Consider the following 25768-nt stretch of genomic DNA (forward strand, 5'->3'; position numbering starts at 1 on the left):
TCGAGTGCTAGGAATCAAAATAGAAATGTCTTACATGTTGTTGGAGTTTACTTCCTGTATTCTTCAAATTTCCCTTTTTGACAAAAAATAAGCAAGTGTGGATTTTATTTGTGTATATGTATATATTTTTGTTTATTGCTCCTTTGGGAGGAGGTCAAAGTGGTATCCCAGAATCCACAAAATATAAGGGGAAAAGTACATTTTCTTCGCTGTTGCATTTTCTAAGTCATTTTATATACCCCTGAAATGTCTGCAGGTAAAACCCCATTTTAAGTGGTGGGAGAGAACTCAGTAGGAAAAGTGATTGCTGTGCAAGCCTGATGATCTGCGATCAGGTCCCCAGAACCCACACAGAAGCCTAAGGCATAGTGGGGGTATCTGTGACTTCAGTGCTTTTATAGGGAGAAGGAAGTAGAGAACAGGGAACTTGTCAGAAGCTTATGGGCCAACCAGCCTTGTACGTTCAGCAGTGAGTGAGTAAAGAAGAACCTTGTCTCAAACAAAGTGGACGGTGAGGGCCATCTCCTGAAGTTGTCCTCTGACCTCCACACACGCACTGTAGCACCTGTACACACACACACACACACACACACACACACACACACAAACATGACACATAACACAAAGATTAAAATTTTCATTTTAGTAATTAGTGCCATCATTAATATTAATATATGAATGATACTAGTTAAAATTTATCCTAGAGCTATAAGAAGCTAGGTACATATCTTAGAAAAAAATCATTTCACTGGGTGCAGTTGATGACATAGGTGCTATGATAGAGGAGACAACTGAGCCACACACAGGCAGGGATGTGGCAGTTTTTCATTGCTCTATCTTTAAATAAAATAATTTATGTAAAGCATATTCATGTTCACACATAAAATATAGAATGAAAACTACTGCAAAAAGTTGAATTAAAATTAAACCCAAGATTCTTAATGATCTAAAATTTATTCATGCATACTTCATTCAACAATATCAAGGCTACATATGAAGAGCATGAAGCTCTGTGGTGTTCCTCTTTTTTTTTTTTCTTTGCTTGAGATCATAAGATCTAAAAGGCATTTTGGATTATAAGTTTCATGTAAAGCTTCTGCCTTACAGTCCATCTCCTGTAGGATGCTGAGGGTGAGCCTTGTAGACAGGAACATAAACTTCCCATGCCTCATTTTCAACAGGAGGCCAAGCCATAGTCAAAGAACAGGCAATGGGTGGATAATTTATTTTTTATATACGATATTAGAAATGCATTCTCTATTCATCAAATAGAAAAGTGAGCCATAGTGGATAGCAAATAGTACAGAGAAGCTTTGCATCTAATTGACATTTTTTGTCTCAGTTATGTAAAGTGAAAACAGAAGAATTGGCTGAAGGATGAAGGGGTAGTTGTCAGAAGTTCTAGGAGAAAAAGGTGTTAATTATTGGTCTAAAAACAAGGAGAGTAAATGGACAAAATAAATGTAACTTGATCAATGGGAAGTATTTAGAACATCAATGGGAAGTTAGTAGCTGGAGATTCACAATGAGGCTAGCAATATGGTTGCCAACTACCTTCCCTTGTGTGACACTGAAAGGGAGCCACATGGCCGCTGTGTTTAACCAATGTTTAAGTATTGCAGAAAAGTATGGGAAGAATGGGGACTAGGGACAACATGAAAGGGAATTATTGCAGTAATGAATGACAGAATTTAATCTTAATTTATGAAAAGTAAGTATATGTGTTGGGTGACTATATGTTGGCCAAATGATGGGTGTATGGACTTTCTATCTCAGAGTAGTAGGATATTGCTGGACGTCAGGAATGAGGCAAGGTGAATGGAGATGGTTGGATACTGGGATTCTTGAGCTTAAAATCAGTTGTGGGTTTTAGATATTGGCAAATGAGGATGTAATGGTGGGAATGAAGGCAAGAGACAAGATCACTAGAGATGTGTCTTGAACATTGTCCTATTTAAGGTTTCTATTGCTGTGATGAAGCACCATGACCAAAAGCAGCTTGGGGAGGAGAGGCTTTATTTGACTAACGCTTCTCACCCATTAACCACTAATTAAGAAAAACTTCTACAGACTTGCCTGTGTATTATGGAGCCCAATAATATGAAGGGATTTTTCTCAAACGAAGCTCTCTTCTCTCTGATGACTCTAGCTTGTGTCAAGTTGACATAAAACTATCCAGCGCAAACACTGAAAGGATCACTTTATTGAATACTGAAATAACTGAAAGTGATAACAATAAAACACTTTGGCAAAGACAAACATCCAGACTGTGAAGAGTGGAGGGGAGAGGAAAGTTGTAGGGCAGTGGCATGACTGTAGCGAGGTGCAGAAATGAGTAGAATGACCTGGTGATGGAAAGTATGAAGTTTCCAAAATCCAGAGCTAACAATTCACGAAGCCTGTGTGAAACTGTTTGTCTAGATCCTGAGCCCACTCTTAACTTCTTTGGTAGTTATGGATAACCATGTTATTTTACATATAAAACTACTAATTAATGTGTTACCCATGAATAGACATTGAACAATGCATACAATCTCATGAACACTTAATTTCATATCCCATGAGATTTACATGTTACAAGTTTATAAAATATACCATCATCTTCCTAATTTTTGTATATATGACATTAGAAATGCATTCTCTATTCATCAAATAGGAACATGAACCATAGTGGATAGCAAATAGTATTGTTAAGTTTATTCAATGTGTTATATTTAAGATGTTTTCCTTGGGAATAAAGTATTAACGTGTCCTAAACAATTGGAGTCCGTGCTAATAAATTAAGAAAGATTTTGCCCATATATTCTGCTTTATCCACCAAAATATTCTAATATTCAATAAATTCAATAACCATTGCATTTGGCTACCTTGCTGACTGACAACATAAATCCATGACTACTAGTCTCTAATGGGCTCTGAAATTGCCCGTTGATTGACATCTGCACATTTCATAGATGGTTATACTAGGTTGTGAAAATCAAGTGACTTACTGAGGTCATGAAGGTCAATGACTGTCTCACCCAGGACCATACCCAGATCTGTTCAACCCTCAGTCCCTTGTGATTTAGTGAGGTCTACTGAGCACCTGTTGTATGATGCAGTGACCACTAAGGATATAGCAGTTATCATGACCTTTATAGATGGTGAGGGAGATATGCTAGCCAAATACATAATATATTTATTATTATTTTTTTTTTGTTCTGTGAAGAAAAGAGCCAGGGATGGCTTGAGTTTTAGTAAGTTTTTCTTTTTATTAAACTATGTGGCATAGTATTAGTTATTTACAACATACAATGAAGCCAGTGAAAAATATACTACTTACTAGTTCAAACACTGTTAATAACACCTAATGGTATAAATTAAGAGTAATATAAATTGTGGCAGGTAGGATTATAGGTAGAAAAGTATCTTCAAAGACCATGAGGGAATATTGTGTCACATAAGCTTTGGGAAGCATTAACCATTTGTATCCTTACTACTTAGGATAAAGACACACATTCATCCACCAACTTGTGGTGCCCTCCACAATAGGGTCCATCACCTGACATTCTGAGCAAAGGCTTTGATCTCTGCTTATAGAAAATTGGAGTCAGCACTTGAGCATATAAAGGACCCTCATATGGAACATAAGTAGTCCCTTTTTGAAAAGAGAGAGCCTACAGGAAGGGAATTCTCATAGCAGGCTGGCTGAACCTGGTTTCTTTTTACTCAGTTATATCCGAGTCACACAATGAAGGAAATGTCAAAGTAACCAGAAATAAGGCCAAACATCCAGTCAAGTCCACAGCCAAACTCACTTGTGGCCCAGCACATCCTTAGGACTGGGGGTAAAATCCTCAGGACTGGGGAAAAAGAGAGTTGTGAACAGGAACTGAAAGCTAAGAAATTATCAATGCTTGGAGAAGATGTGTGTGTTTATACTTACTTCCTCATTCCTTTTTTCTATTCCTGAATCACGGTGTAGCCCCTGCTCCGCCTCCCCAGAGCTGTAAGCCAAACTCCTCACCATCATTTCAGGCTTTGCCAAAGGCACAGTCTTTTTGTCTCTGGATGGCTGATGTACTACCAGCCAGTATGGACGGAGCAATCTTCCTGTAACTTCAACCCTCTTCCTGCCTAACACTCTCTTCTGTTTATCTAAATGAATACGTGTTTCTTCAGAAAGACTGCAGATCCCTTGGAAGGCAAGAATCTTCTTATTCCAATCCCCGTTGCTTAGTACCACAGCTAACACACAATAGGCCTCTGGAAAGAGTTGGTAAATTTATCAAGTTAGAATCCCCATCTTTGGCAGATCATCCCTGACTAATGGGGAGAAAAATAAATGTTTCTTTGCATTCCTTTGCTACTGTAATCTGCAATTTCCTGAATTCTCTAGCGATTTTACGATGTTCTCTTCTGTGTCTCTTGGTGATGAGTGTCAATACTGAATAGTTAGCTCCCCCCGGGGGGGGGGGGGGCTCTTGGCTTTCCCATAGTCACAATTGTCTCCTATCCTGAAAACTCAACTGTACTTATAATACAGCCTGTGTTGGCATTGCACTGTCCCTTGGGCAAGACAAACCTTCCTCTATAGAATCAGTTCTCAACCTTCCTAATGCTGCGACCCTGTAATACAGTTCTTCATGCTGTGGTGACCTCCAGCCATAAAATTACTTCTTTGCTACTTCGTAACTTTAATTTTGCTGCTGTTATGAATCATAATGTAAATATACAATACGCAGAATATCTGATATGTGACCCCCAGTGGGCTCATGACCCACAGATTGAGAACCACTGCTCTAAAGAAATGGAGAAATCACTCTTTATAATAAAGATTTATGTTTGATCCAGGTAATTAGTAAACTTAACATATTTAATAATGGATTCTATGACACTCATTAAATGCTAGGCACTATTCTGACCGTATAATTATATGAGCTGGTTTTTTGCATAAACTACCTTGCCAGGCAGCCACAGCCACTGCCATTGGCCTCATTTCACAGATAAGGACATAAGGATACAGAATGGTTAAAGAACTTGCCCGGGGTTATTTATAGGGATTGTTGGTGTCCTGGAATTCAAATCAAGTAGACTCACTTCAGCACCTATGTCCCAACCACTCTTCTGAATATGGACACTCGGGGAGAGGTGAAGTCTATTCTGTATATCTGAGCCCTCCTTATATGAGTTGCTTTTGCTTTTGAGTGAATCAAGAGCAGGAGGCCTCTTCTGCTTTCCCTAAAGAAACATGCAGGTGTGTGCTTAAGTGTTTCCAAACTGACTGATTCATTCACTGTGCCTTGAAAACAGACGTGTGAGTGTGTGTGTGTGTGTGTGTGTGTGTGTGTGTGTGTGTGATCCTATGCAATTCATATTCACATTGTAACCAAGACAGTCCTACCATTTGTCTCCTCAAAATACATTTTCAAACAACCCAGGAACCACAGCAATCAGAACCACTCTGATTCCTCATTGTACCCATTTTGAACCTAGAGGTGACTTGAAAACAAAATGTGCATTATTTTAAACTATTAAACAATGATAAGTGAATATGATACTATCCTCAAAGGGAAAGTTGGATCAAGTCTCTCTTCTCTATTTTTAATTGTTCTTGTGTTTAGGATCGCCTGGGTCCTCTTTTATTGAATTGGTTCATAGTTTGTGGTGCTCAGGAGACATCATTTACCATTCAGCCCAACGGGAACGGATGTAAAGATAGTTCTGCACCCATGCGTGGTGAACAGAACAAACAAGGAAAACATCTGGCGGGGGGAACTGCTTCTTTGATGTGGAGGCTATTCGTGTCACAGTGTCTGGATACTTTTCAGGCCTTGGATATTTCTAAATTGAATTCTAGGAAGAAAGCATTTATAAATAGTAAGCATAAAAATGAGTACATTTATTCTGTGTCTTCCCTTTTATAGTTCTCATGGCCCCCGCTTCCTCTTCCTACAAAGCATAGGCTCTCCACTGGCTCTAACAGTTTAACTAGTTCGGTTAAGTTGGTAATTCTCAACTTGATTTAGCACAACACCCCATCTTATAGCAACCATTTAAAATCCCTTGCATTTTTCTTAATTTCATGGATAATACAAGCTGTGCATGCAGAATTTCTACGAGTAAATAGGATGCTCTAGTAGTAATTAAATGAGAAATAGCAAGGTAATTTATAGTGGTATAATAACTGTATTTAACATGTAAATACTCTATTACAGCACAAAAAAGTGCCACTGCAGACATTTGAGTATAATACAATTTACCTAATGTAAGGCATGATGAATATGTGAATATAATAAGAGCAATGGCAACTAATGAAGAGATGCTATACTGCATCTGGTGTAATGGTACACTACAGTAATCCTAACAATTCAGAGGCAGAGGCAAGAGGACCAAGATGTTGAAGCCACCCTCAACTATGAAGGGAGTTTGAGGCCGGCCTTGGCCTCTAATGCAGCCTGGGCTGCATTAGACCCTGTCTCAAAAATATCGAAACAAAATAAATGTAAACCAGTGTATGTTGTGATTGTGAATTAATGACTATACTACATATAATTTCTCAATCTGCATAATAGCTACACACCTGAGATGGCTCTTGTTTTAATGCTGTACAACCTCCTTTGTCTTATATGTAAATGGAGTTACCATTTGGGATTAAATTTATATAAACAGGTTTTTTTTTTTTAAAACACTTAAGCAAATGGCCATATGATATTCAAAAGCTTGCAGGACACGAGGACATTTTGTGTTATGCAGAACACTCTTGGGCTCTACTGTCTGCCAGTGCTGTTGTGTTATTCAGGAACAATCCTTTACATTTCTCTTAAGTCTTCCTCCTAGGTGGTAAGCCTTGTGCTGGCAACCATAGAGTTAATGCCTATATTGGACTTAGTTCCAAATAATAATTATAACATATTCTTTGACTTTTCATAGCCCTCAGGAAACAAAGGGATAGCCAAAATAAATGCTCAATAATTGGATTAATTATGAGACTGTTCTGTAATTATGCACCATAATTGAAAGACCAAGTCACCCAGCGTACACAATAGCTCGGTACTCACCCCAAGCGCTAGGCTTTCTAAGACTCTTTGAATGGATAACTCATTGGGAGTTTCCACGACTGAGCTAGTGAAAAAATACACATTGTTTAAAGAGAGAGATTTTTCTACTTTCTAGAATGCTTGCCAATACCCAGATGTTTGCTAGGCAGGCAGTGTTGATAATGACTTGAAAAGAAATAATTGCTTCTGTTTGTATAAGTGGCATTACAATGTTTCCATACATCTGGAATATTTCAAACATTAAAAACCCTCACATCTTTCTGAGTAGGGGAAATAAACACTGACGACTGACCCACGGCCCTTGACCTAAGATTTTGCTTAATCTTCATAAGGGTCTGTAAACTTGTTGTTATTACCCCCCCCCTTTTTTTTAAATCAAATGAGGCGAGTCAAAAAGGCAAACTATCTCCTTTACTCAAATAATTGGCTTTGAGGCAAACCAGGCTTTGAACCCAGAAATGCCTAGTATCAAAGAATTTGACTTTTTAAAGCTATTATGTCCCTCCCCTATCTTTCTTAAGTAGGGCAAACATAGGTTTTTGTGAACGTACAACAGAAAGATTGTAAATTATGGCTGGGTCCCATCTCACTCTGTATACTAGCAATGTCGTGTCAATCAATTTCTACTTTCTTGGTAGTTTAGTGGTTTTTATACTAACCTTGTTCCTGGCCCCTTTCCTGGGTTCAAAGTTGTACACAAGGTCACACACAAGCTAATTGAGGGCAGGGGATAGGTGCTCTTCATCTTCAGGTTCTTAGAAGCTAGCATGCTATCTGACAGGAAGAGAGTGTGTGTTGAGTGGACTTTTAATTGAACGATGTTTCTCCTTCTAGGCCTTGGCCTTACACAATCTTTCAGCGAGGCTTTGACCTGGTTTTGGGAGAACAGCCTTCTGACAAAATATTCAGGTAAGTTCACATCTGGGGATGTGCCTGGGTCTGTCTATAAACCCAGTACCCCACCTCCCACTGAGCATTCCTAGTGTTAAACACAGGAAACACTTGGATTTGTTTTGCCTACTTAGAACAAAAGTACTTGACCCAAATCATGCCCAAGTGGCATCACAGAGGACTGGGAAGTCAGACAAATTCTGTTTGGGTCTGGTCTGATGTCATTCCTTGTCAGCTCAGCGAGCCTCAGGAATGTGCTTAAACTCTCAGATCCCCCAGCTTCCCCGTTTGTTACATGGGGCTGTATTACATGCCTGGCTGGATTATCGTGAAGGGTATGTGAGATAATACCGGGAAAGTCCCCAGCACAAAATCTGGCACAGAACGGGCAATTAATGTCAGTTTCTGCCTCTCCACTTTACATCTAATTTGCACCTTCCTCATAGAGTCTTAAGTTGTTCAAAATTAATCTATCCCGCCCCTGCCTCGCTCTATTCTCAACTCTACCTCATTATTATTTTCTTTTATCTATTACCCTCCTGATCAAATTTGATGATTCCAGTCCCTCCCAATTTCTACCTGAATATCTGGTAATAAATAGCACATATTAGAAAGGCCCACAAGCAAAGGCAGAATTTGGGTGCCAGCCATGAACTATTGAATTTTCATAAAATTTAATTCACACCAGGCCTTTTCTGGAACATAAGCTTATTTCCAATCTAATATCTTACTGTTCATTCCTGTAGTCAGATTGTCCTTTCTTTTACATACATTTACCAGGTGCCATCTTTCTCTAGAATCAGAGATTGCACTTGACCTGGCAGTATGAACTTTTGTCTTCTTCCTTGAGTAAACCTACTTCTTTTATTTATTTATTTTTTATATTAATCACAGGTTATTTACTTTGTATTCCAGCCGTAGCCCCCTCTCTCATTCCCTCCCAATTCCACCCTCCCTCCCTCATCTCCTCCCTGCCCCTTTCCAAGTCCACTGCTAGGGGCGGTCCTCCTCCCTTTCCATCTGACCCTAGCTTATCAGGTATCTTCAGGACTGGCTGCAATGTCCTCCTCTGTGGCCTAGCAAGGCTGATCCTCCCTTGGAGGGGGAGTGGGAAGAGGGGTAAAGGAGCCAATCCTTGAGTTCATGTCAGAAATAGTTCCTGTTCCCCTTACTAGAGAAACCCAATTGAATACTGACCTACCATGGGCTACATCTGAGTAGAGGTTCTAGGTTATATCCATACATGGTCCTTGGTTGGAGAAACAGTCTCATAGAGGGTCCCCGTGCCCTGATATATTTGAGCAAACCTATTTCTAGAGAAACTGAATATAGCCTCACAGGTGGATACTGTCAAAGAATGAACTCAATGATGGCAAGCCATTACTGGCGATATGGTGAGCAGCAGGTTTCTCTGTTACGGTTACCTTCTCCAACCCCTTCTCTGTCAGTCACCTACTTTTTGTGTTGATTTGCCTCTGCATTTGTCTCCTTGACCCGACAAGCTTATGCAACTTGTGCCATTCTCCCACATGATTTAGGATAGACACAGCCACAGTTCACATTTACAGAACCACTTTCTCAAATGTCTTCTCCTTGCCCTTCAGTCTCCTTTGTGTCTCTTCTAGGGATGGTTGGGTCAAGTTAATGGCACTGGCTTCAGGCTGTTTTTGAATACTGTGCTCTATGAAAAATCAACAGTACTACTCAGTCTTAAATTTTCCAACAATGATTTTTTTTTTTAATTTGGATGACTTTCTCAATTTCTTTTTAAATTTTTTATTTATTACAATTTATTCACTTTATATCCCAGCTGTAGTCCCCTCCCTTATCCCCTCCCAATCCCACACTCCCTCTCTCTTTCCCTCTCATGCCCCTTCCCCAGTCCACTGATAGGGGAGGTACTCTCCATTCTTCCATCTGACCTTAGCCTATCAGGTCTCATCAGGACAAGCTGCACTGTCTTCCTCTGTGGCCTGGTAAGGCTGCCTCCTCCCTCTGGGGAAGGTGATGAAAGAGTTAGCCACTCAGTTCATGTCAGAGACAGTCCCTGTTCCCCTTACTAGGAAACCCATGGGCTACGTCTGTGCTGGGGTTCTAGGTTATCTCCATGCATGGTCCTTGGTTGGAGTATGAGTCTCAGAAAAGATCCCTGTGCCCAGATTTTTTGTTTCTGTCGCTCTCCTTGTGGAGCTCCTGTTCCCTCCAGGTCTTCCTATCACCTCCTTCTTTCATAGGATTCCCTGCACTCTGCCCAAAGTTTGGCTATGAGTCTCAGCATCTGCTTTAATACCCTGTTGTGTCGAGTCTTTCAGAGGCCTTCTGTGGTAGGCTCCTGTCCTGTTCTCTGTTTTCTTCATCTTCCGAGGTCTACCCCATTTACCTTTCTGAATGAGGATTGATCATCTTACCCAGGGTCCTCCTTCTTGCTTAGCTTCTGTTGCTCAACTTTCAGGACAATTGAAGGTAACTAAAACAAGATGATGGGAAGTCAGAAATTTCATTGATTAACATAGATAAATTCTCCATTTTCTTCAAATTTTAAGTTAATATTGAAAAACAAAGGTTTTTGGTCAAATTTCTATTAGAGCAGAAATTTCATATAAAAATATGTTTCATCTCTACGAGAGTTTTTTCCAAGCTTGTTGGCTTACAAGTGGATGTGGCAGTCATGAGCCATAGAGGAGAGCAGGTGTTTGGTTTAATCCATGACTTCACAGCTTCAGGAGCCAATGAAGTGATCAATACCTTATTAACAATTTTGGTCCCTAGCATGACAATAACTCTTTTCTCAAATGAATACAATAAGTTGTGCTTCACTTATTTTGTGCACTTTTAATTTAAAACTGTTCTGTCACTGAAGTCAATTATTTACCAATGGAAATTCTGGGCAAAGTTTGATCTGGTCAGTGATGAAAATCGGTTATTCATTTGCTGTTGTACTAATCCATGACTTTATTCTGATCAATTCCAAGTCAATGCATATTTCTTTAACCTGTGAAACAGAGTTTAAATTCTGGCATTCAAATCTTTCCACCACTGAATGTTGACATTCAACTATTAAACAAGTTGTTCTTCTCCTATGGAATGGTCAAATCTACCTTCTACCATATCCAATCCACTCTATCCAATGTTTTCTCATACTCTGTCACTCAGCAAGGTTGCATCTTTCCCTCCTAATATAAACATTGAACATTTCCAAGGTCCAGATTGGGTCTCCAGATATGTAATCTCTTGAGTATCATTCCAAAGCATGATTTCAGATGCTGAAGTTATGACCTTGATAGGCTTGATAAAAAAAGGTTTTCTTTCTTCAAGTTTTCAGACTCATCCAAGGGGTGATCTCTTATCTTTGGACCTCTGTGATAATGCAGGCTTTATAGGGACCAATGCACCCAGCACAAATCAATGTATTCAAAAATTGTTGGGAGTTATGCCCAGGAAATGAATCCTTTCTAAACACATCATGGTAAATTTCATTTACAACCAATGATAAACATTGTTATAAATCTTCAGTGTACTGATTCATAATGAATGACTATAGTAGTTAATTGTCAATTAATTTATCTCAGATTTATTTTTAACTTGGCTATTTGATTCAGGATGAGATGGTTGTCTTCTTAAGGAAAGGAGGGGTTCCATAGAGAGCTTTACAGATTTGATATGATTTTGAACATGTAGAGAACTTTAAGATTAGATATGATTTTGAACATATAGTTGGCCTTCGGCAGGTATATATAGGCAGTCATTTTAGGTATCTCCCAAGCTCTTGAAATTAAACTAAGAAAAGATATGGATGGTGAACTCAACTTTGAAAACCACAAATTCCAAACTGGATGGAAGAGGGCCCTAATTCAGCCAGCTAAGTTTTCACAGCAAAGACATTCTCATGGTGTCTTATTGTAATGATTCATTCATTCCATTGGACTCTCTCTCTCTCTTTGGTGTCAAGGACTAGTCCGGGGCATTTTTTTGTCTCTATGTCTTCCCTCCAAATGTGTCCCTGTGTCCCTGAGAATAATACCGTGTCCTAGAAAAACTTGGCCAGGGGAAGTGTAAAGACACCTGGTTAAGAGCTACGATGTTTTCCCACATTCTCCTTTGCATCAAGCTGGCGAGACCACATCTTATTTTATCCATCACTGGCTAAGTGTTTCCCTCTGGACAGATGTTTCTATCTAGGTTTCAGCAGCACAAAGCTATCTGGGTTTCTACGCAGCATAAAGTTGAGTTCTCAACAGCAGTGGTCATCACCAGCTGTCTATAAAGAAGGCCCAATGTGGGAGAGCATTCCAGATGCTCATTCAGCTTCCCCTGGGTGGTGTTTTAAGTCATCCCTGCCAGATTTGCATGAATGAGGGACATATGAGATTTTAGGACACAGCTTTTTTTTTTTTTTTTTTTTTTTTTTTTTTTTTTTTTTTTTGTAACAGCTTAGACTATATTTGGTTTTTGGAGTTGTTAGATTCTGCAGATGAAAAATAGTTTTAAAATTTAATCAGCATGGGCTGGCAAGCTGCTGGGATCCACACCTGACCAACACCATCTTTCCTTTCTGCAAAGGGTTGACCTTTGGGAGGTCACTGACCTCCTTATTGTATTGTATGATGTGTTTGTAAAATGGTGCCAAAGTACTCACTTGAGAGGGCTATCATAAGAATAAATGAGTAGCTCTGCCAAGTGCCTGCCTTTTTTTGAGAGGTCTCAGTAAATTTTAGTTTCATTCCACATCTAACTTGGCTTCACCTACAGAGCAGTTCATCTTCTGCTCATGGAAAATAATGTCATTAGCTCCATCCAAACTCAATAGTTAGCTCATATCCTGTTTACCATGAAGAGTTAGCTTTACCAATACGTTATTTAAATTTGAACATTGAGGGTATGCCACTCAGACACCATTGACAATGAAAGAAATAAAATTGTCTGTTGATTAGTTAATAATTATTTCCTGAATGACACCCTTAGTCTAGGAATTGTGTTGACTGTTCTCTGCTACCCAATTATGCACATTCTGCTTAGTGACAATAAAAACATAAAAATGACAGGTACAATTCAACACATGAACTACAGCAGAGATTATGTAAAGGAGAAAGAGAAGGGTCTCTTTCTCAGCCTGAACTTCCGGAGTGTCTAAATGAGTCGGTTTAGGTGAAGAAAAGAGAAAATAAAATCCAGAAAGAAATAATAATAGAAGCAAGAACAACGTGATTAAAAGTGTAGAAGAATAGTAGGAACTACAATCATATAATATGGGGAAATAAAAATATGAAGCATGCTGGGTCCTAAAGAAGCTAAAAATGTGATCATAGTGACACTTTCGGAGTCTTCAACTTTGCATGCACATGAATTTGTCAAATAGTTTCAGTTGGGGCAAGTTGTAAGTGTTTTGTTCTTAGGAACCATGTGAGATGGTTGGGCAGGAACCTTACTCTTCCATAAAAATAAAATGTACCAGAGCTTACAACTAGAGCTTCCAACTATTCCCAAGAGCCTGTTATATTATCCAAGTAAAATTATAATTATAAAACTAAAATGGAAAACAAAGGTCAATGTCCAGTGAGCCACATTAATCCTGATGCCATTCAAATTTGTGGTTCTTCTGAAATGGTACATATTAGCCTTGCCCTTGTCCAAGCTGCCTAGTATAAGTGGCCACCTCAGGAATGTCCTTTGTGAAATATAAATTAAATCATGCAAATGCCCGAAGGTTATATAATTCAACCCACATTTATCCTTAAGTCCCAGACTCAGGGCACCTCTGGTCAGCCTGTTATTGTCATATTACCAGATGAAGTGTGTGTGTGTGTGTGTGTGTGTGTGTGTGTGTATAAATGTGCTTCTCTGGCTTTAACAAATATCCCTGGTTTGTTTCTTTTTTATTTCAACAATTTTTAAAAATGTATTTAATCACTTGACAGTCTGATCCCAACTTTCTCCCTCCTCTCCTCACAGTCCCACCCTCAAGCAACCCTCTTGTCATTGCCTCTTCTTCTTCTTTTCAGAGACAGGGAGGCCCTCAAGGGATACCAGCCTACCCTGGCTCCTCAAGTTGCAGTAGGACTAAATGAATCTTCTGTCACTGAGGCCTGACAAGGCTACCCACCTAGGGAAAAGGGCTCCAGAGGCGAGTAACAGAGTCAAAGACAGCCCCTACTCAAATTGTTAGGGGACCCATATGTTGATCTAAGCTCTACATCTGCTGCATATATGTAGGGGATTGCAGGTCCATGCTTATTTTTTGGTTGGTTGTTTATTCTCTATGTGTCCCTATGAGCCCAGGTTAATTTACTCTGTAGGTCTTCTTGTGATGTCCTTGTCCCCTCCAGCTCCCTCTATTCTTTCTCTCACTCCCAAGCTCAACTTATTGTTTGGCTGCTTGTCTTTGCATCTGTTTCCATCAGCTGCTGGACAAAGCCTCTCAGAAGACAATTATGCTAGGCTCCTGTCTGCAAGAAAAGCGGAGTATCATCATTAATAGTGTCAGGGGTTGGCTCTCTCCCATGAGGTGGATCTCAACTTGGGCCAGACTTTGATTTGTCATTCCCCCAGTCTCTGCTCCATCTTAATTCCTACACTTCTTTTAGGCAAGCAAATTTTTCAGTTGAAGATTTTATAGGTGGTTGGTATCCTCCTCCCTCCACTGGAAGTCCCACCAGAAACTGGAAACAACATGGATGTCCTTCAACTGAAGGAAGGATAAAGAAAATGTGGTACATCTACACAGTGGAATACTACTTGGCTATTAAAAACAAAGACATCATGCAATTTGCAGGCAAATGGATGGAACTAGAAAATAATCATACTGAGTGAGGTAACCCAGATCCCGAAAGACATACCTGTTATTTACTGACTAATAAGTAGATATTTGTAGGGTTAGAATTTTCACCAAACCTCCTTTATCTGGGGTTCTTAAATGTTTCTATCTCTCTTCCACCCACTGACCAGAGTAAGGGGATATAAAAGGCTATTAGATAAAAGGGTTTATAGATCTTTTTAGAAGTAGTTCCTTAGGATGAGTCCACTCTTCACTGTCCAGGTACCAGCAGTGCAGTCCAAAGGACAACACCAAGCAGCAACACAAATAAGCATGATTCAGAAGATCTGGACACGTCAGAGAAAGCTGTAAGACTCAGTTGGATTGCCTCAAGAAGTTCTCTGGAATGTTTCACTCTGTGAAGTCAAGTGTCAAAGCAGGAAGATCAGTGCAGTGATGTTGATCCAAAAAGCAATGGCTCAATGTCCATGGGCTTCTGTCTATCTCCTCTCCTCAGATGTTCTCAGCTGGCCAAAGTCATGCCCTTCACACAAGAGAGCTCACAGCAAAATATCATGTGCCCTCTCACAAGATAGCTTCTAGCAAAACATCATATGACTCAACTGAGTCTTTAAAGAAACCAGAAACTTCCACTTCAGATATTAGCCATAAAGCACAGGATAATCATGCAACATTCCACAGACCCAAAGAAGACAAGGAAGGCCCAAGGGAGTATGCTTGAATATCACTCAGAAGAGGAAATAAAATAGACATCTGAAGTAGATGGAGGGAGGGAACTGGATGGATGAGGAGGAGGGCAGGATAGCAGGGATGGGAATCAGGTGTGGAAGGAGAAACAACTGGGAGAGACAATGAAAATTGTGAGGAGGCATCTCTAGGACAAGGAAAGCTCCTGAGAGTCTGTGAGGGTGACCCTAGCTGAGACTACTAGAAATGGGAGTTAAGGAGCCTTCTGATTCCCTAATGACTGTGGCAATAGTTTTTGCATACAATCCTCTCCACCCCAGTTTAGAGGTTTGCCTATTGCCTCATACTTCTAAAGACAAGAAGATCTGAGAGAGCCTCCTACAGCATGAAAGACATCTCAGAACATTCCCAGAAGTCCAGAGGATTCAGAAGACTGAAGTTCTAAGAAACAGCACAAAACTATGAAAAACTATCTACCAAATCAGGCCACATTTCCCTTCCATGGAGATGAACTTCTCTCGCAGAATCCTCTGTGGTGATGCTAGAACATATCTTCCTCTCTTTCAGCAATTCTGAAGGCGAGGACTCTCATTCAAGTCATGGGAAGAAGTGATATAACTGGGCATCCCCCAGTCTGTGCATCTGCTATGTGGCCAGCATTCTGGTGTGGGCTACATGCTTAATTTAAAAGAAAAAAAAAAGATCTAAGGCATCAGTCTGGTTTCCTAACATCCCAGGCAATCCAGAGAGGAGAGAAGATTGTGTGGGCTAGGAGAGAGAAGAGCGAGGCTGTGAGTGTAGCTGTGACCAGCATGCTGAGGGATCTGGTACAGAGTTCTGCTTAATTGCACACATCCTTCTATTGTCCCTCCCTCCATGTCAAGTTGGGAGGATACGCTAGGCTGCCACTGCCTTGTGATATTCCACCCACACTGGCTTTTATCCCTCAGACTTCTTTATTTTATTTTTTTACTGTGAATACAGAACATTTTACTGTCTTTGAGATGAAATAAATGAATAAATAAACAAATAATCTCTCCTGGTTTCCTTAAGTTCTCCCTTGAAATGTTTATTGATTCTGTTATTCCTTTTAGTTCTTGTTATAAGAATAAATAAAAAAAAAATCTTCCCTGTATCCCCTGGGTTATCATTGTTAGCTCAGGGTGTGGGTAGGAGTTTAGAAAATAAGTGTTTTGTTCATTTGCTCATCTCTCTCTTCTCACCCCTGGGGGCTGCTGACTTCAGTTCCTTCTGTTCCTGTCATAAAGAAGCCACAAAAGGCAACCTTCTTCCTTTTCAGGGCTCCCCCAGGTAGGGAGAAACCCCAGCTGTCAGTGCAAGGATACAGCCACAGGATAAGGGTGGGCGTGGCCAGCATCTCACCTCAATTAAAATGCTTCCGAATTCTGTATGACATAACACTAGGGAAGCCCAGCCTCAAACCTGAAAAAAACTCTGAGACTCACTTTTTACAGCTTGATAAAAGCTATTTCTGACATGTGGTGAATGAGTACCATAACCAGATCTTCTGCTCTTTGGCCCCATGAGTGAGACGAGGCCTCTCTGCCTTTTTCCTGACTCAATCATGCTATCCATGCTGGACAATTTCATCAGTCTCAACTACCTGAAGAGTACTGCAAAAGGATGAGGAGGATTAGAAAGGAGCAAGTGGAGACAGAATTTCAGACCCTCTGGGGTAATTGCTATGCTACGCCATTGCTACCTGGTGTGTGGATACCTGTAGATTCATCAAGAGTGAAGAGGAAGCAGCTAGTGGCAGAATACTAGTGAGAAGTTATGTTCAGCGGTAACCACCTGTTATGTGTGTCCACGCAGATTTACCTACACCCTCGGAGAAGGCATGTGGCTGCCCCTCAGTAAGAGCTTCGTGATTCCACCAGCTGAGCTGGCCATCAATCCATCGGCAAAGTGTAAGACTGACATGACTGTGATGGAAGATGCGGTGGAGGTCAGGTGAGTCTCAGTTCAGGGTTGCTTAGAAGATGGAGTGAGAAATTACCTGAAAGCACCAAAACTTGGTGGTGCAGGGTGAGGATGGGGGTGAGGGTGGGGAGGTTATAGCAAGCTGAAGATGGCAAGATGCCTTCAAGTTCCCCATATTCACAGCCAGGATCTGCTCTTTATGTGGGTCAATATTGCGTAACCGAAGGCTCATTCACTGGAAGAGGACATAAAATTAGAGTTTGTAAGCACTTCCCACAAACCTCAAGGACTGACAGGCAATAAAATTTTAATTTCTTTGCCTACATTCAGATCTCCTTCTTTGACCAGGCATTATAGCATTGGATCATTTCCCGGATACAGCAAATGCCCATGATTTGTTAGGTGAAGACTTTGAGTATGGCTAATCTTGAACTTTTGTGAAAGAGAGGGAGACCAGAAAAGGCAGACCAGACTGGAACATGGAATGCAGGAGCACTTGTTGCATTTGGAATCCCTTGATTCCTCCATTGCTTCTTCATACAGAGAGGAGCTGATGACATCATCATCCTTTGACAGCCTGGAGGTCCTCTTAGACTCCTTTGGGCCGGTGCGAGATTGCAGCAAAGATAATGGAGGCTGCAGTAAGAATTTCCGCTGCATTTCGGATCGAAAGTTGGACTCTACTGGTTGTGTGGTATGTTGTTTCTTCCATCCTAGTGTTTCCTGTATGGGGGTTGGGATGTGATAACACATGATACACTCATACAGAAGAATCTGTGACCAGCATCTAGTCTAAATTGAGAATTTTTCTCTCAATAGAAATGAGGAGTAAACCAATTCATCAAAAAGCCCTCACAGTGCACTCCTGTGCGTTCTAGACCTTTCTGGATACATTCCCATAGTTGAATAGTAGTCTTTCCAGTCTTACAAAAAAAAAAAAAAAAGTTGATAGCTATTTGAAAGCTAATAAATTGCTTCAACAAATGACATTGGCTCCAAGCCTAATGGGAAATTTTAGAAGAAACCCATCCACAGCTAAGGAAATGAAAGAAGTAAGTTATGCTAGGAATGCTATGGAAAAGCATAAACAAAAATGTGATGGGAAGGATAGAGAGATGACTCAGCTGTTAAAGGCTAAGACTGACAACAAAAACTTTCCTAGCACCCATGCCTACCCCTCCAGCTTCCTCTCTAGAGGCAGGCATCTCTGAGAGTTTGAGGCAGACCTGGTCTACATAATGAGTCCTAGGCCAGCCAGGGCTATATAGATACTGTCTCAAAAAAAAAAATGTGATCAATTGGAGATTATATCAAAGAACCCCACTTCTCTAAAAAATGGGTGTCTGGTTTGGTTTGTTTTTGTTTTCAGATAGTCATACCTTCTTTAAAAGGTAAGAGGAAGACTCATAAAATGAATGAGAAGGGAGGGATGGTGGGTCAGAGAAAGCTGATGAGGAAGATGTTCAAGGTGAGAACAGAGAAGGTAGGGAACATTCATTGAGATGTACAGTTCTGCAGTGTTGATTTGGGAGAAAAGAACAGGAGCTTCCAGCCCTGTGGAGGATATGGTGCCCCATTTAACTTCCCATCCTGACAGCTGTGATGTGGGAGAGGACCCAGAGCATGGGAAGCTGTGTGGATGCCGAGCCAACACCATCTTTCCCATTCCTTCTTACCCAACTCTGAGCGTCTGTCCCATTCAGGGAGACTGCTCAGTGTCATTGATGAATGAATGTCTATCTGGTGTCCTGGGTACAGCCGCCAAGCTGGTACTAAGTGAGCTGCAGCCAGGAGGTGTCAGGCTCGCCTTGGAGAGATGTGGACATGGAAAAGAGCAAGGCGAGGTAAAGTCATAGGGCTGATAGGATAAGGTGACAGATATCCAAAGAGGACAAAGAACAGGTGCTTACGGAAATGCAAAGGAAAGTACTTGTTAGGTCATGGCTTCCGTGGGCAGCCAGGAGGGGAGCTACTCAATGCTCCTCAGAACTCTCCTCCTTTAGCTTGTTCTACTCACCTGGGATCCCTGGGAGACAATTTTACTGCTCAAATGAGCTCCAAAATGAGGCAATTTTGTTTTTCCTCTTTTATCATCCAGTCTGCCTCTCTGGACCCCGACGTCAGTTTTTCATTCCTTATTATTTTCTGGGGTCACATGCACCTTCATGATCCTCCCTTGCCCACCCTCCTTTGCCACCCACACGTGATTTGAATATTCATACAAAGGAATTGACTCTCTCCTTTTTGCTACTTTTTCCTATCAGGACCCTTCCTGCAGGGGTAAGGGTTGTCTTTTAGGTGCCTTCTGTTGGGCATCCTCGGCCTTTCACTTGGCGTGTAGCTGCACTGATGGATTCCTACAGTTTCCACATTGTAATCTGTGAGACGGAGCTAGCAGAAATAGTCCTGATGAATATGCATTTGCAGAATTGGAGCCACTGCAGAAAGTCACCCAATTATACCAGTACTTTATTAGCATAATTCTTTGAAGTCACCACTCCACGTGGCTCCCAGAGGGAAAGGGGCCAAGTCAATTGGCAGACACATCCCACTGTTTCTCATTGGCTGTGAAGCATATGATCCCTGAGTAGAAAGGTGGAGTTTGTGATAGCTTATGCAGCATACCCTGAGGCTTGTGACCCTACTGAAAAGATGATTAAGGATCTGACTTTGATCCTACTGGGCATCTGTACTGTTTAAAAGTCTTGGTGTGTTAGCGAAGTGGTCCTTTGTCAATCTGAAGTTGGGCCAGAGGCAAAGATAATCTGTACCCACTGCAATTTGAGAATTAGTCCACATCTACATAGGCCCTTATTTTCAGTCTTCTAAGTGTTGAATGGGAAGACTTCCATTCAAGAAAGATGTATTTTTATAAAGGAGGAACAAAATGAGAAAAAAAGGAGCACACTGGACCTTCAGGAACCTGGGAAAGAGTCAGAGGTATGGACTTCACTAAGGATGCAGCCACATATTTTTCTAATTTAGACTCAAGCCAGACTGGTAGGATTCACGTTACATCCACACTGGCTGCACAACCTTTATTCTTTCTAGGAAGCCCCTTTTAGTGATGCATCAGCTCCCAGGGGGTTAATCGCCACCAGTTCATTATTCTGATCTTTATGTAGTCTCTGAGGACAGGAAACAAATACCTGTGAAAGGCATAGCCTTGTCAAACCTTAACGCACTATTACAAAATGTGCGTACTCTCCAACAACCAGGGACTGTGAAGGCTTCCAGAGGGTTCCCTGAGCGCAAGTCTACGGCCCACGACTGATGGCCTGACCTTATTCATTTTCCTTAAATTCTCTTGCACCAGGCACTGACATATTGTTGCTGAAACAAATCACGCTGATTTTAGTAGATTAAAGCCGTGCAAATCTATTATACTGCAGTTCTACATAAGAATTCAGGATGGGTCTCATTGGGCTGAAATTAAAGGTTAGCCGGGACTATATTCCTTTCTGAAGGTCTTGGAGAGAATTGATTCTTTTTTTTTTTTCTTCAACATCTAGACTCCACTTTTCTCGATTCAGAGCTCTATTGGTCTAGTCCTCTAAAGCCAGAGGTATTGTATTTTTCTAACCATTATTGTGTAGCATATTTTTCTTCCATTATAGATTCATCTTCTACTTTTAAAAACTCCTGTGATTATATTGAGCCTCTAAATAATTTAAGATATCCCTTCATCTCCAGATCCTTGGCATCATCATATCTGTAAAGACTTTTTTGGACATGTAAGAAGATATGCTTCTACATTCCTATGATTTTATTACAGACAAATTTGGATGAACCATCTATGAATAATGACAGTAGAGATTGAGTAGACTTAGCAGACAGAACTCCAGCATCCCACCCCTGCCTCAGTTTTTATGTGAGCTCCCTTACTGTTTAGTGTGTGTGTGTGTGTGTGTGTATGTGTGTGTGTGTGCATTCATGTGGGGGGACTAGAGGGCAACATTGGTTATCTTTCTTAATCACTTTCTACTTTATTCTTTGAGATGAGATCTCTCACTAAACTGAGATCTCAGGAATTCAATGAGACAGCCTTGCTGAAAGCCATAAAGCCTCAAGGATGCTTATATGTATATCTCGACATCCGTACAGAGTAGGTTTTGATTTTTATGGGTGTTGAGAATGTGAACTCATGTCTTCCAGCTTGTGCAACAATCACTTCACTGACTGGTCCATCTTTCTAACTCCCTTCATTCTTGTCAATCCTGCCTACCAAGATTCAACAAAAAAACTGTGTCTTGAAAGTTAGAAAATTACTACCACTGCTATACCACAAATAAAGGAGACAGGAAAGCTAACATTTCCTGCTCATCTGCAGTCTCACACTCCTGCTGAAAATGTCTAACAACTTCTTTTACTTTGTAAGATGTTGAAATAAATTAGGTAAGTAGACTGCAGTCATGCAAGGAGCAGGGTCGGCTGTCCTGAGTGCTTGTGCGTGGAACACATGACCTTCCCTGCCTGATCATTATGCTCTAATGAATGTTGAATTGCTCAGTGACCCTGATATCCTTCCTCCACATGCTTTCCACTATGTTTTCCCATATCATGTGTCATTTTACTTTTGCTAGAGAACACATGTACAGAGACCATTAGAAATGAACATCTTTCTCTCTCTCTCTGTAGGACAATAAGTAAATGAAATACACTTCAGAGGTTTCCAGAGAAATTAGGGCAGAAAACTATAGCAGCCTGAAATATAAATTTAACTCCATCACACTTTTCCCTTTGGGAGAAGTCCTGCATGGCTTGAACCAGCATGTCAAAGCCCATCAAGCTATTGTGGAAATCATCACTTGCAAAATGAATGAGATTGCCACACAGTCAAAAGGAACCTATTTCCAGTAGGAAATGTGGTCGCGGGGCTTATGAATCATCCAAGTAAGGTGAGGCAGGCTAGGCTGCTGAAATCTGTCCCTCTTCTCCCAGGGGACTCGAATAAGCTCGAGCATCCATCACTCAGATCCATCTGGCAACAGAGTATCTACTTTGTAATCTGGAACTGAGATGTCTGTGGTCTCCAATTTAGCCTCCTGAGTAATTAATCAACCAAAACTCATTGGTAGAAAAAGGGGGAAAGGCAGCAAAGAAAAGGACTTGAATGGGGAAAATCATTTTAATCTCATTAGCAAATTATGCCTTAGACCAGTAATGAGTCAAGAAGCCATGAACATCTCATGAAAGATGATTAACCTTGTGTATTTTAGGGGTCACTGAAATATGAGCTCATTTATTAGACCTTCCTGGTGGGGAGGGCTATAGCTATAATAAATGGAGTTTTCTTACTAAGCCTGTAGTTCATAAAGTCCCTGGGACTGATAAATGTAACCTATGCAAAGTAAGGTTAATATATGACTTTGGGGCTCTTTCCTGGGCAAATGGTTCTTATTCAAGGACCAAGTGAAAGGATTGTCCACAGCCAGGAGAGAACACCCAAGCCTTGCCAGCAGAAAATACAACTTCTACAGACAAGAGCTCCTCAGATTCCTTGGATGAGGCTGTACCTCCTTCCAGAAGTAGGGCCACAGTTGGCTAAAGCCTCTCTTTGTATTCAGATCAAGATTCTTTTTAACTTTTATTAATTACACTTTATTCACTTTGTATCCTCCCTCCCCCGACCCCCAGATCAAGAGTCTTGAGGGAACCTGAAATCTGAATGTCTTAACAGAAGGAAGACACATGAGAAACCAAATTTAGTTCATGGATGCTTGAATGATTAGCTGTCTGGGGAATGGGTGCTCTGGATAGCAAGGGCTATGAAGAAGTTTCAGTTTTTCACTTCAACATTTTTTTTTCCTGGAACTATATCTAAAATGCACTGAACTGCCACCCAAGTTAGTTACAGTACAATAAAGATAATTGCATCTTTCTCAGTGACTGAGGATCTTGTTTTGCCTTCCAGGTCATCACTTTGGATAGCTTGAAGTCTTTTGTCCCAAAATAGTTCCACTAATAACATGGTGTGTGTGTGTGTGTGTGTGTGTGCATGCGTGTGTATAGTGAGTGTAAGAAGAAATGAAAAAAAAATAGGCTAAATCTCTAAGTCCATAATTGATCTAGGAATATACTTCAGAAATAGCTTAAAACAGTCAAATAGTAAATATACAGGGTTTTTTTTTTACATTGTTGATGCTTTACTTTTATTTCTTTCAAGGAATCCAGATTTTAGCACAGGTGGGCAGCCAAATGTCAGAAATACACAAGCTTTGGACTCAGACAGATCTAGGTCCAAAGTCTCATTCTGTCATTTTTCTGCCGTGGTGACCTTAAGTAAGTCTCTTTGTTGCCACCTATAAAATTGAGGAGACAACATGTACCTGCATTGTTGGGACTACAGAAAATGCAATAGATAAAAGTAGGCTCTAGAAAGAATTGCCCAATTCACGATAGCTATGGTTATTATTTTTAGCTTTACTTTTAAGAAAAATAAATCCAGTTTGGACAAAACAGTTAATGCTGTCTTCTCTCCAGCTCTTTTGAGAGAATCTGAACATCAGGTGGTCCAGTTTGGAACAGTCATGGTCATCTGAACATAAGGCCAGGCAAGACCTGAGTATGCCAGGACATGGAATTCTCGAACAAAGCCTGCTCTGTTTCATTCAGTGAAGTCTTTGTCAAACACTGTGCATGATGGAGTGCTCTGAAGAAAAGCAGGTGGCTGTAAAGCTGGGGAGTCCTGGCTGGAAACTGATAGAGCTAGCTGGTGGGAGGGTTGAAGTCACGTGTTTAGCAGGACAACTGGCGTTATCTCTGATTGATGGCTTCTAACAGGCTTCATGAAAGGTGGCGGGGGGGGGGGGCAACTCCTGGCCACTACTACAAAACATTTAATTCCAATAACACTTTGTTTCTATACCCAAATCAAGATTGGGCAGCCACATGGTGCCTAAGCCAGTCCCCACCACCACCCCGTGACACATCTGGCTTAACAGCTGGGTGGCCAAAGAGTCTGATGGTTCCGGGGGTGCTAACAAATCGTGGGGTGCAAGCCTCAGCTTCTGCATTTGCCTGTTTGCCGTCATAACCATTATGAGGAACATCTGGGTGGCCACCACAGGGAGCAGGCCCCTGGTATTGGCTTTAAATGCTGCCACCTTTCAACATACCATCTGCCTTCTTGGGAAAAGAGGTGGACCAAGCCAGGGGCCTGGCAGGTCCTGGAAGGGCCATTTGTTTAGGAAATTGCAGAATTAGTGTCAGTAAACAGTGCGTATCCTGCTGTGATTTTTGACTGAGGAAGGAGGAGGGAGAAAGAGGGAGCTTTTCAGAGACACATCTGCAGAAGCACTAAGCTCCATGCTAAGCCAAGGCGCCTGGCAGGAGAGAGAGAGAGAGAGAGAGAGAGAGAGAGAGAGAGAGAGAGAGAGAGAGAGAGAGAGAACAAGCCAGGCAGTGGGGAGTGAAGGGAGACATGTCACAATGTGCCAAGTTTCAGACGTTTTGTTTGGGTTTTGGAGCACAGATAGGTACATAGATACATACATGAATACATATGTACATACATAGACGGATTAGATAGGTAGGTGGTGGATGGATGGATTATAGATAGACAGGTAGATAGATAAATGCATACAGACATGGATGGATTGGTGGCTAGATAGATATTGCAGTCACTGAAATTCTGAGTTTCAGAATCAAACCTGGATGTACTCTCAGATCTCCCTCATTCTAGGTGTTCAAGTCTGGTTCTCATATGTGTCTTCTGTCCAGCCTGTTAGAATCAGTGTTAATATCAGTGCACAACACCTTCACACAGACAAGGAGCCAGGTGAAAAAAAAAAAAAAAAAAACCTTAGAGAGTCTAGAGCAAGGTAAGGGTTTTTCTTGTCCTAGAATGAGGAAAACACAGGGTGTTGGGAAAGAATGTCGCACAGGCTCAGGGTTCGGCAAATAGGTGTGTCCCTCAGAACCTGAGTGTGACATGAGGAGATGACAGAGCCACGCAGTCAGGATGCCACAGCCACTATGCCAGGGATTGAAGTGTGGACCAGTGTGGACCAGCTCTGATCGTACGAGTCCAACAGTCTGTGTCTCAGCTTCCTCCGATGGGTCACATTCCTCACCACACGGGGTGTTCTGAGGGTTGGGTGAGACAATGAGGTAGACCACGTGCTGGGGGCTGTGAAAGCGTTGCTGGGGCTCCCATTACTCCATGACCTTTCCGGGGATCTGAAATCTCCGTGAGTTCCTCCTTTGCTGTCACCTTTTCGGCTATCAGGAAGTTGACTGAAAACAATCAGTGCAGAGGAGCCCAGGTTTCACGTTACGACTTGCCACACCCAAGCACAGTGCCCGTGGGTGCTCTCGCAGCAGATGTTGGCAGCTGTGTTGCTTCCAGGAGATGCCTCAGAGACATCAGTGCGGTGAGCCTAGGTTCTCCCACTGCGAAAGCTGTCGAGCTCCCCTCCCGGGGCTACAGAAA

The 25768-nt window shown here is 41.3% G+C and overlaps 1 protein-coding gene across 3 annotated transcripts in view; it reads left to right on the forward strand.

The window, feature by feature from the left end:
• Positions 1-25768, forward strand: part of Astn1 (astrotactin 1) — a 321092-nt gene that overhangs the window by 209058 nt on the left and 86266 nt on the right. For 2 of the 3 annotated variants that reach the window (XM_060364526.1, XM_060364527.1), the window contains exons 9-11: positions 7875-7949; positions 17227-17364; positions 17878-18028. In XM_060364526.1, the coding sequence (XP_060220509.1) occupies positions 7875-7949; positions 17227-17364; positions 17878-18028 (364 nt within the window). The remainder of the gene's footprint in view (positions 1-7874; positions 7950-17226; positions 17365-17877; positions 18029-25768) is intronic. The other variant, XM_060364528.1, reaches the window with a different exon arrangement.

This window comes from Meriones unguiculatus, chromosome 11, assembly GCF_030254825.1.
Source record: "Meriones unguiculatus strain TT.TT164.6M chromosome 11, Bangor_MerUng_6.1, whole genome shotgun sequence".
NCBI classification, from domain to species: Eukaryota; Metazoa; Chordata; class Mammalia; order Rodentia; family Muridae; genus Meriones; species Meriones unguiculatus.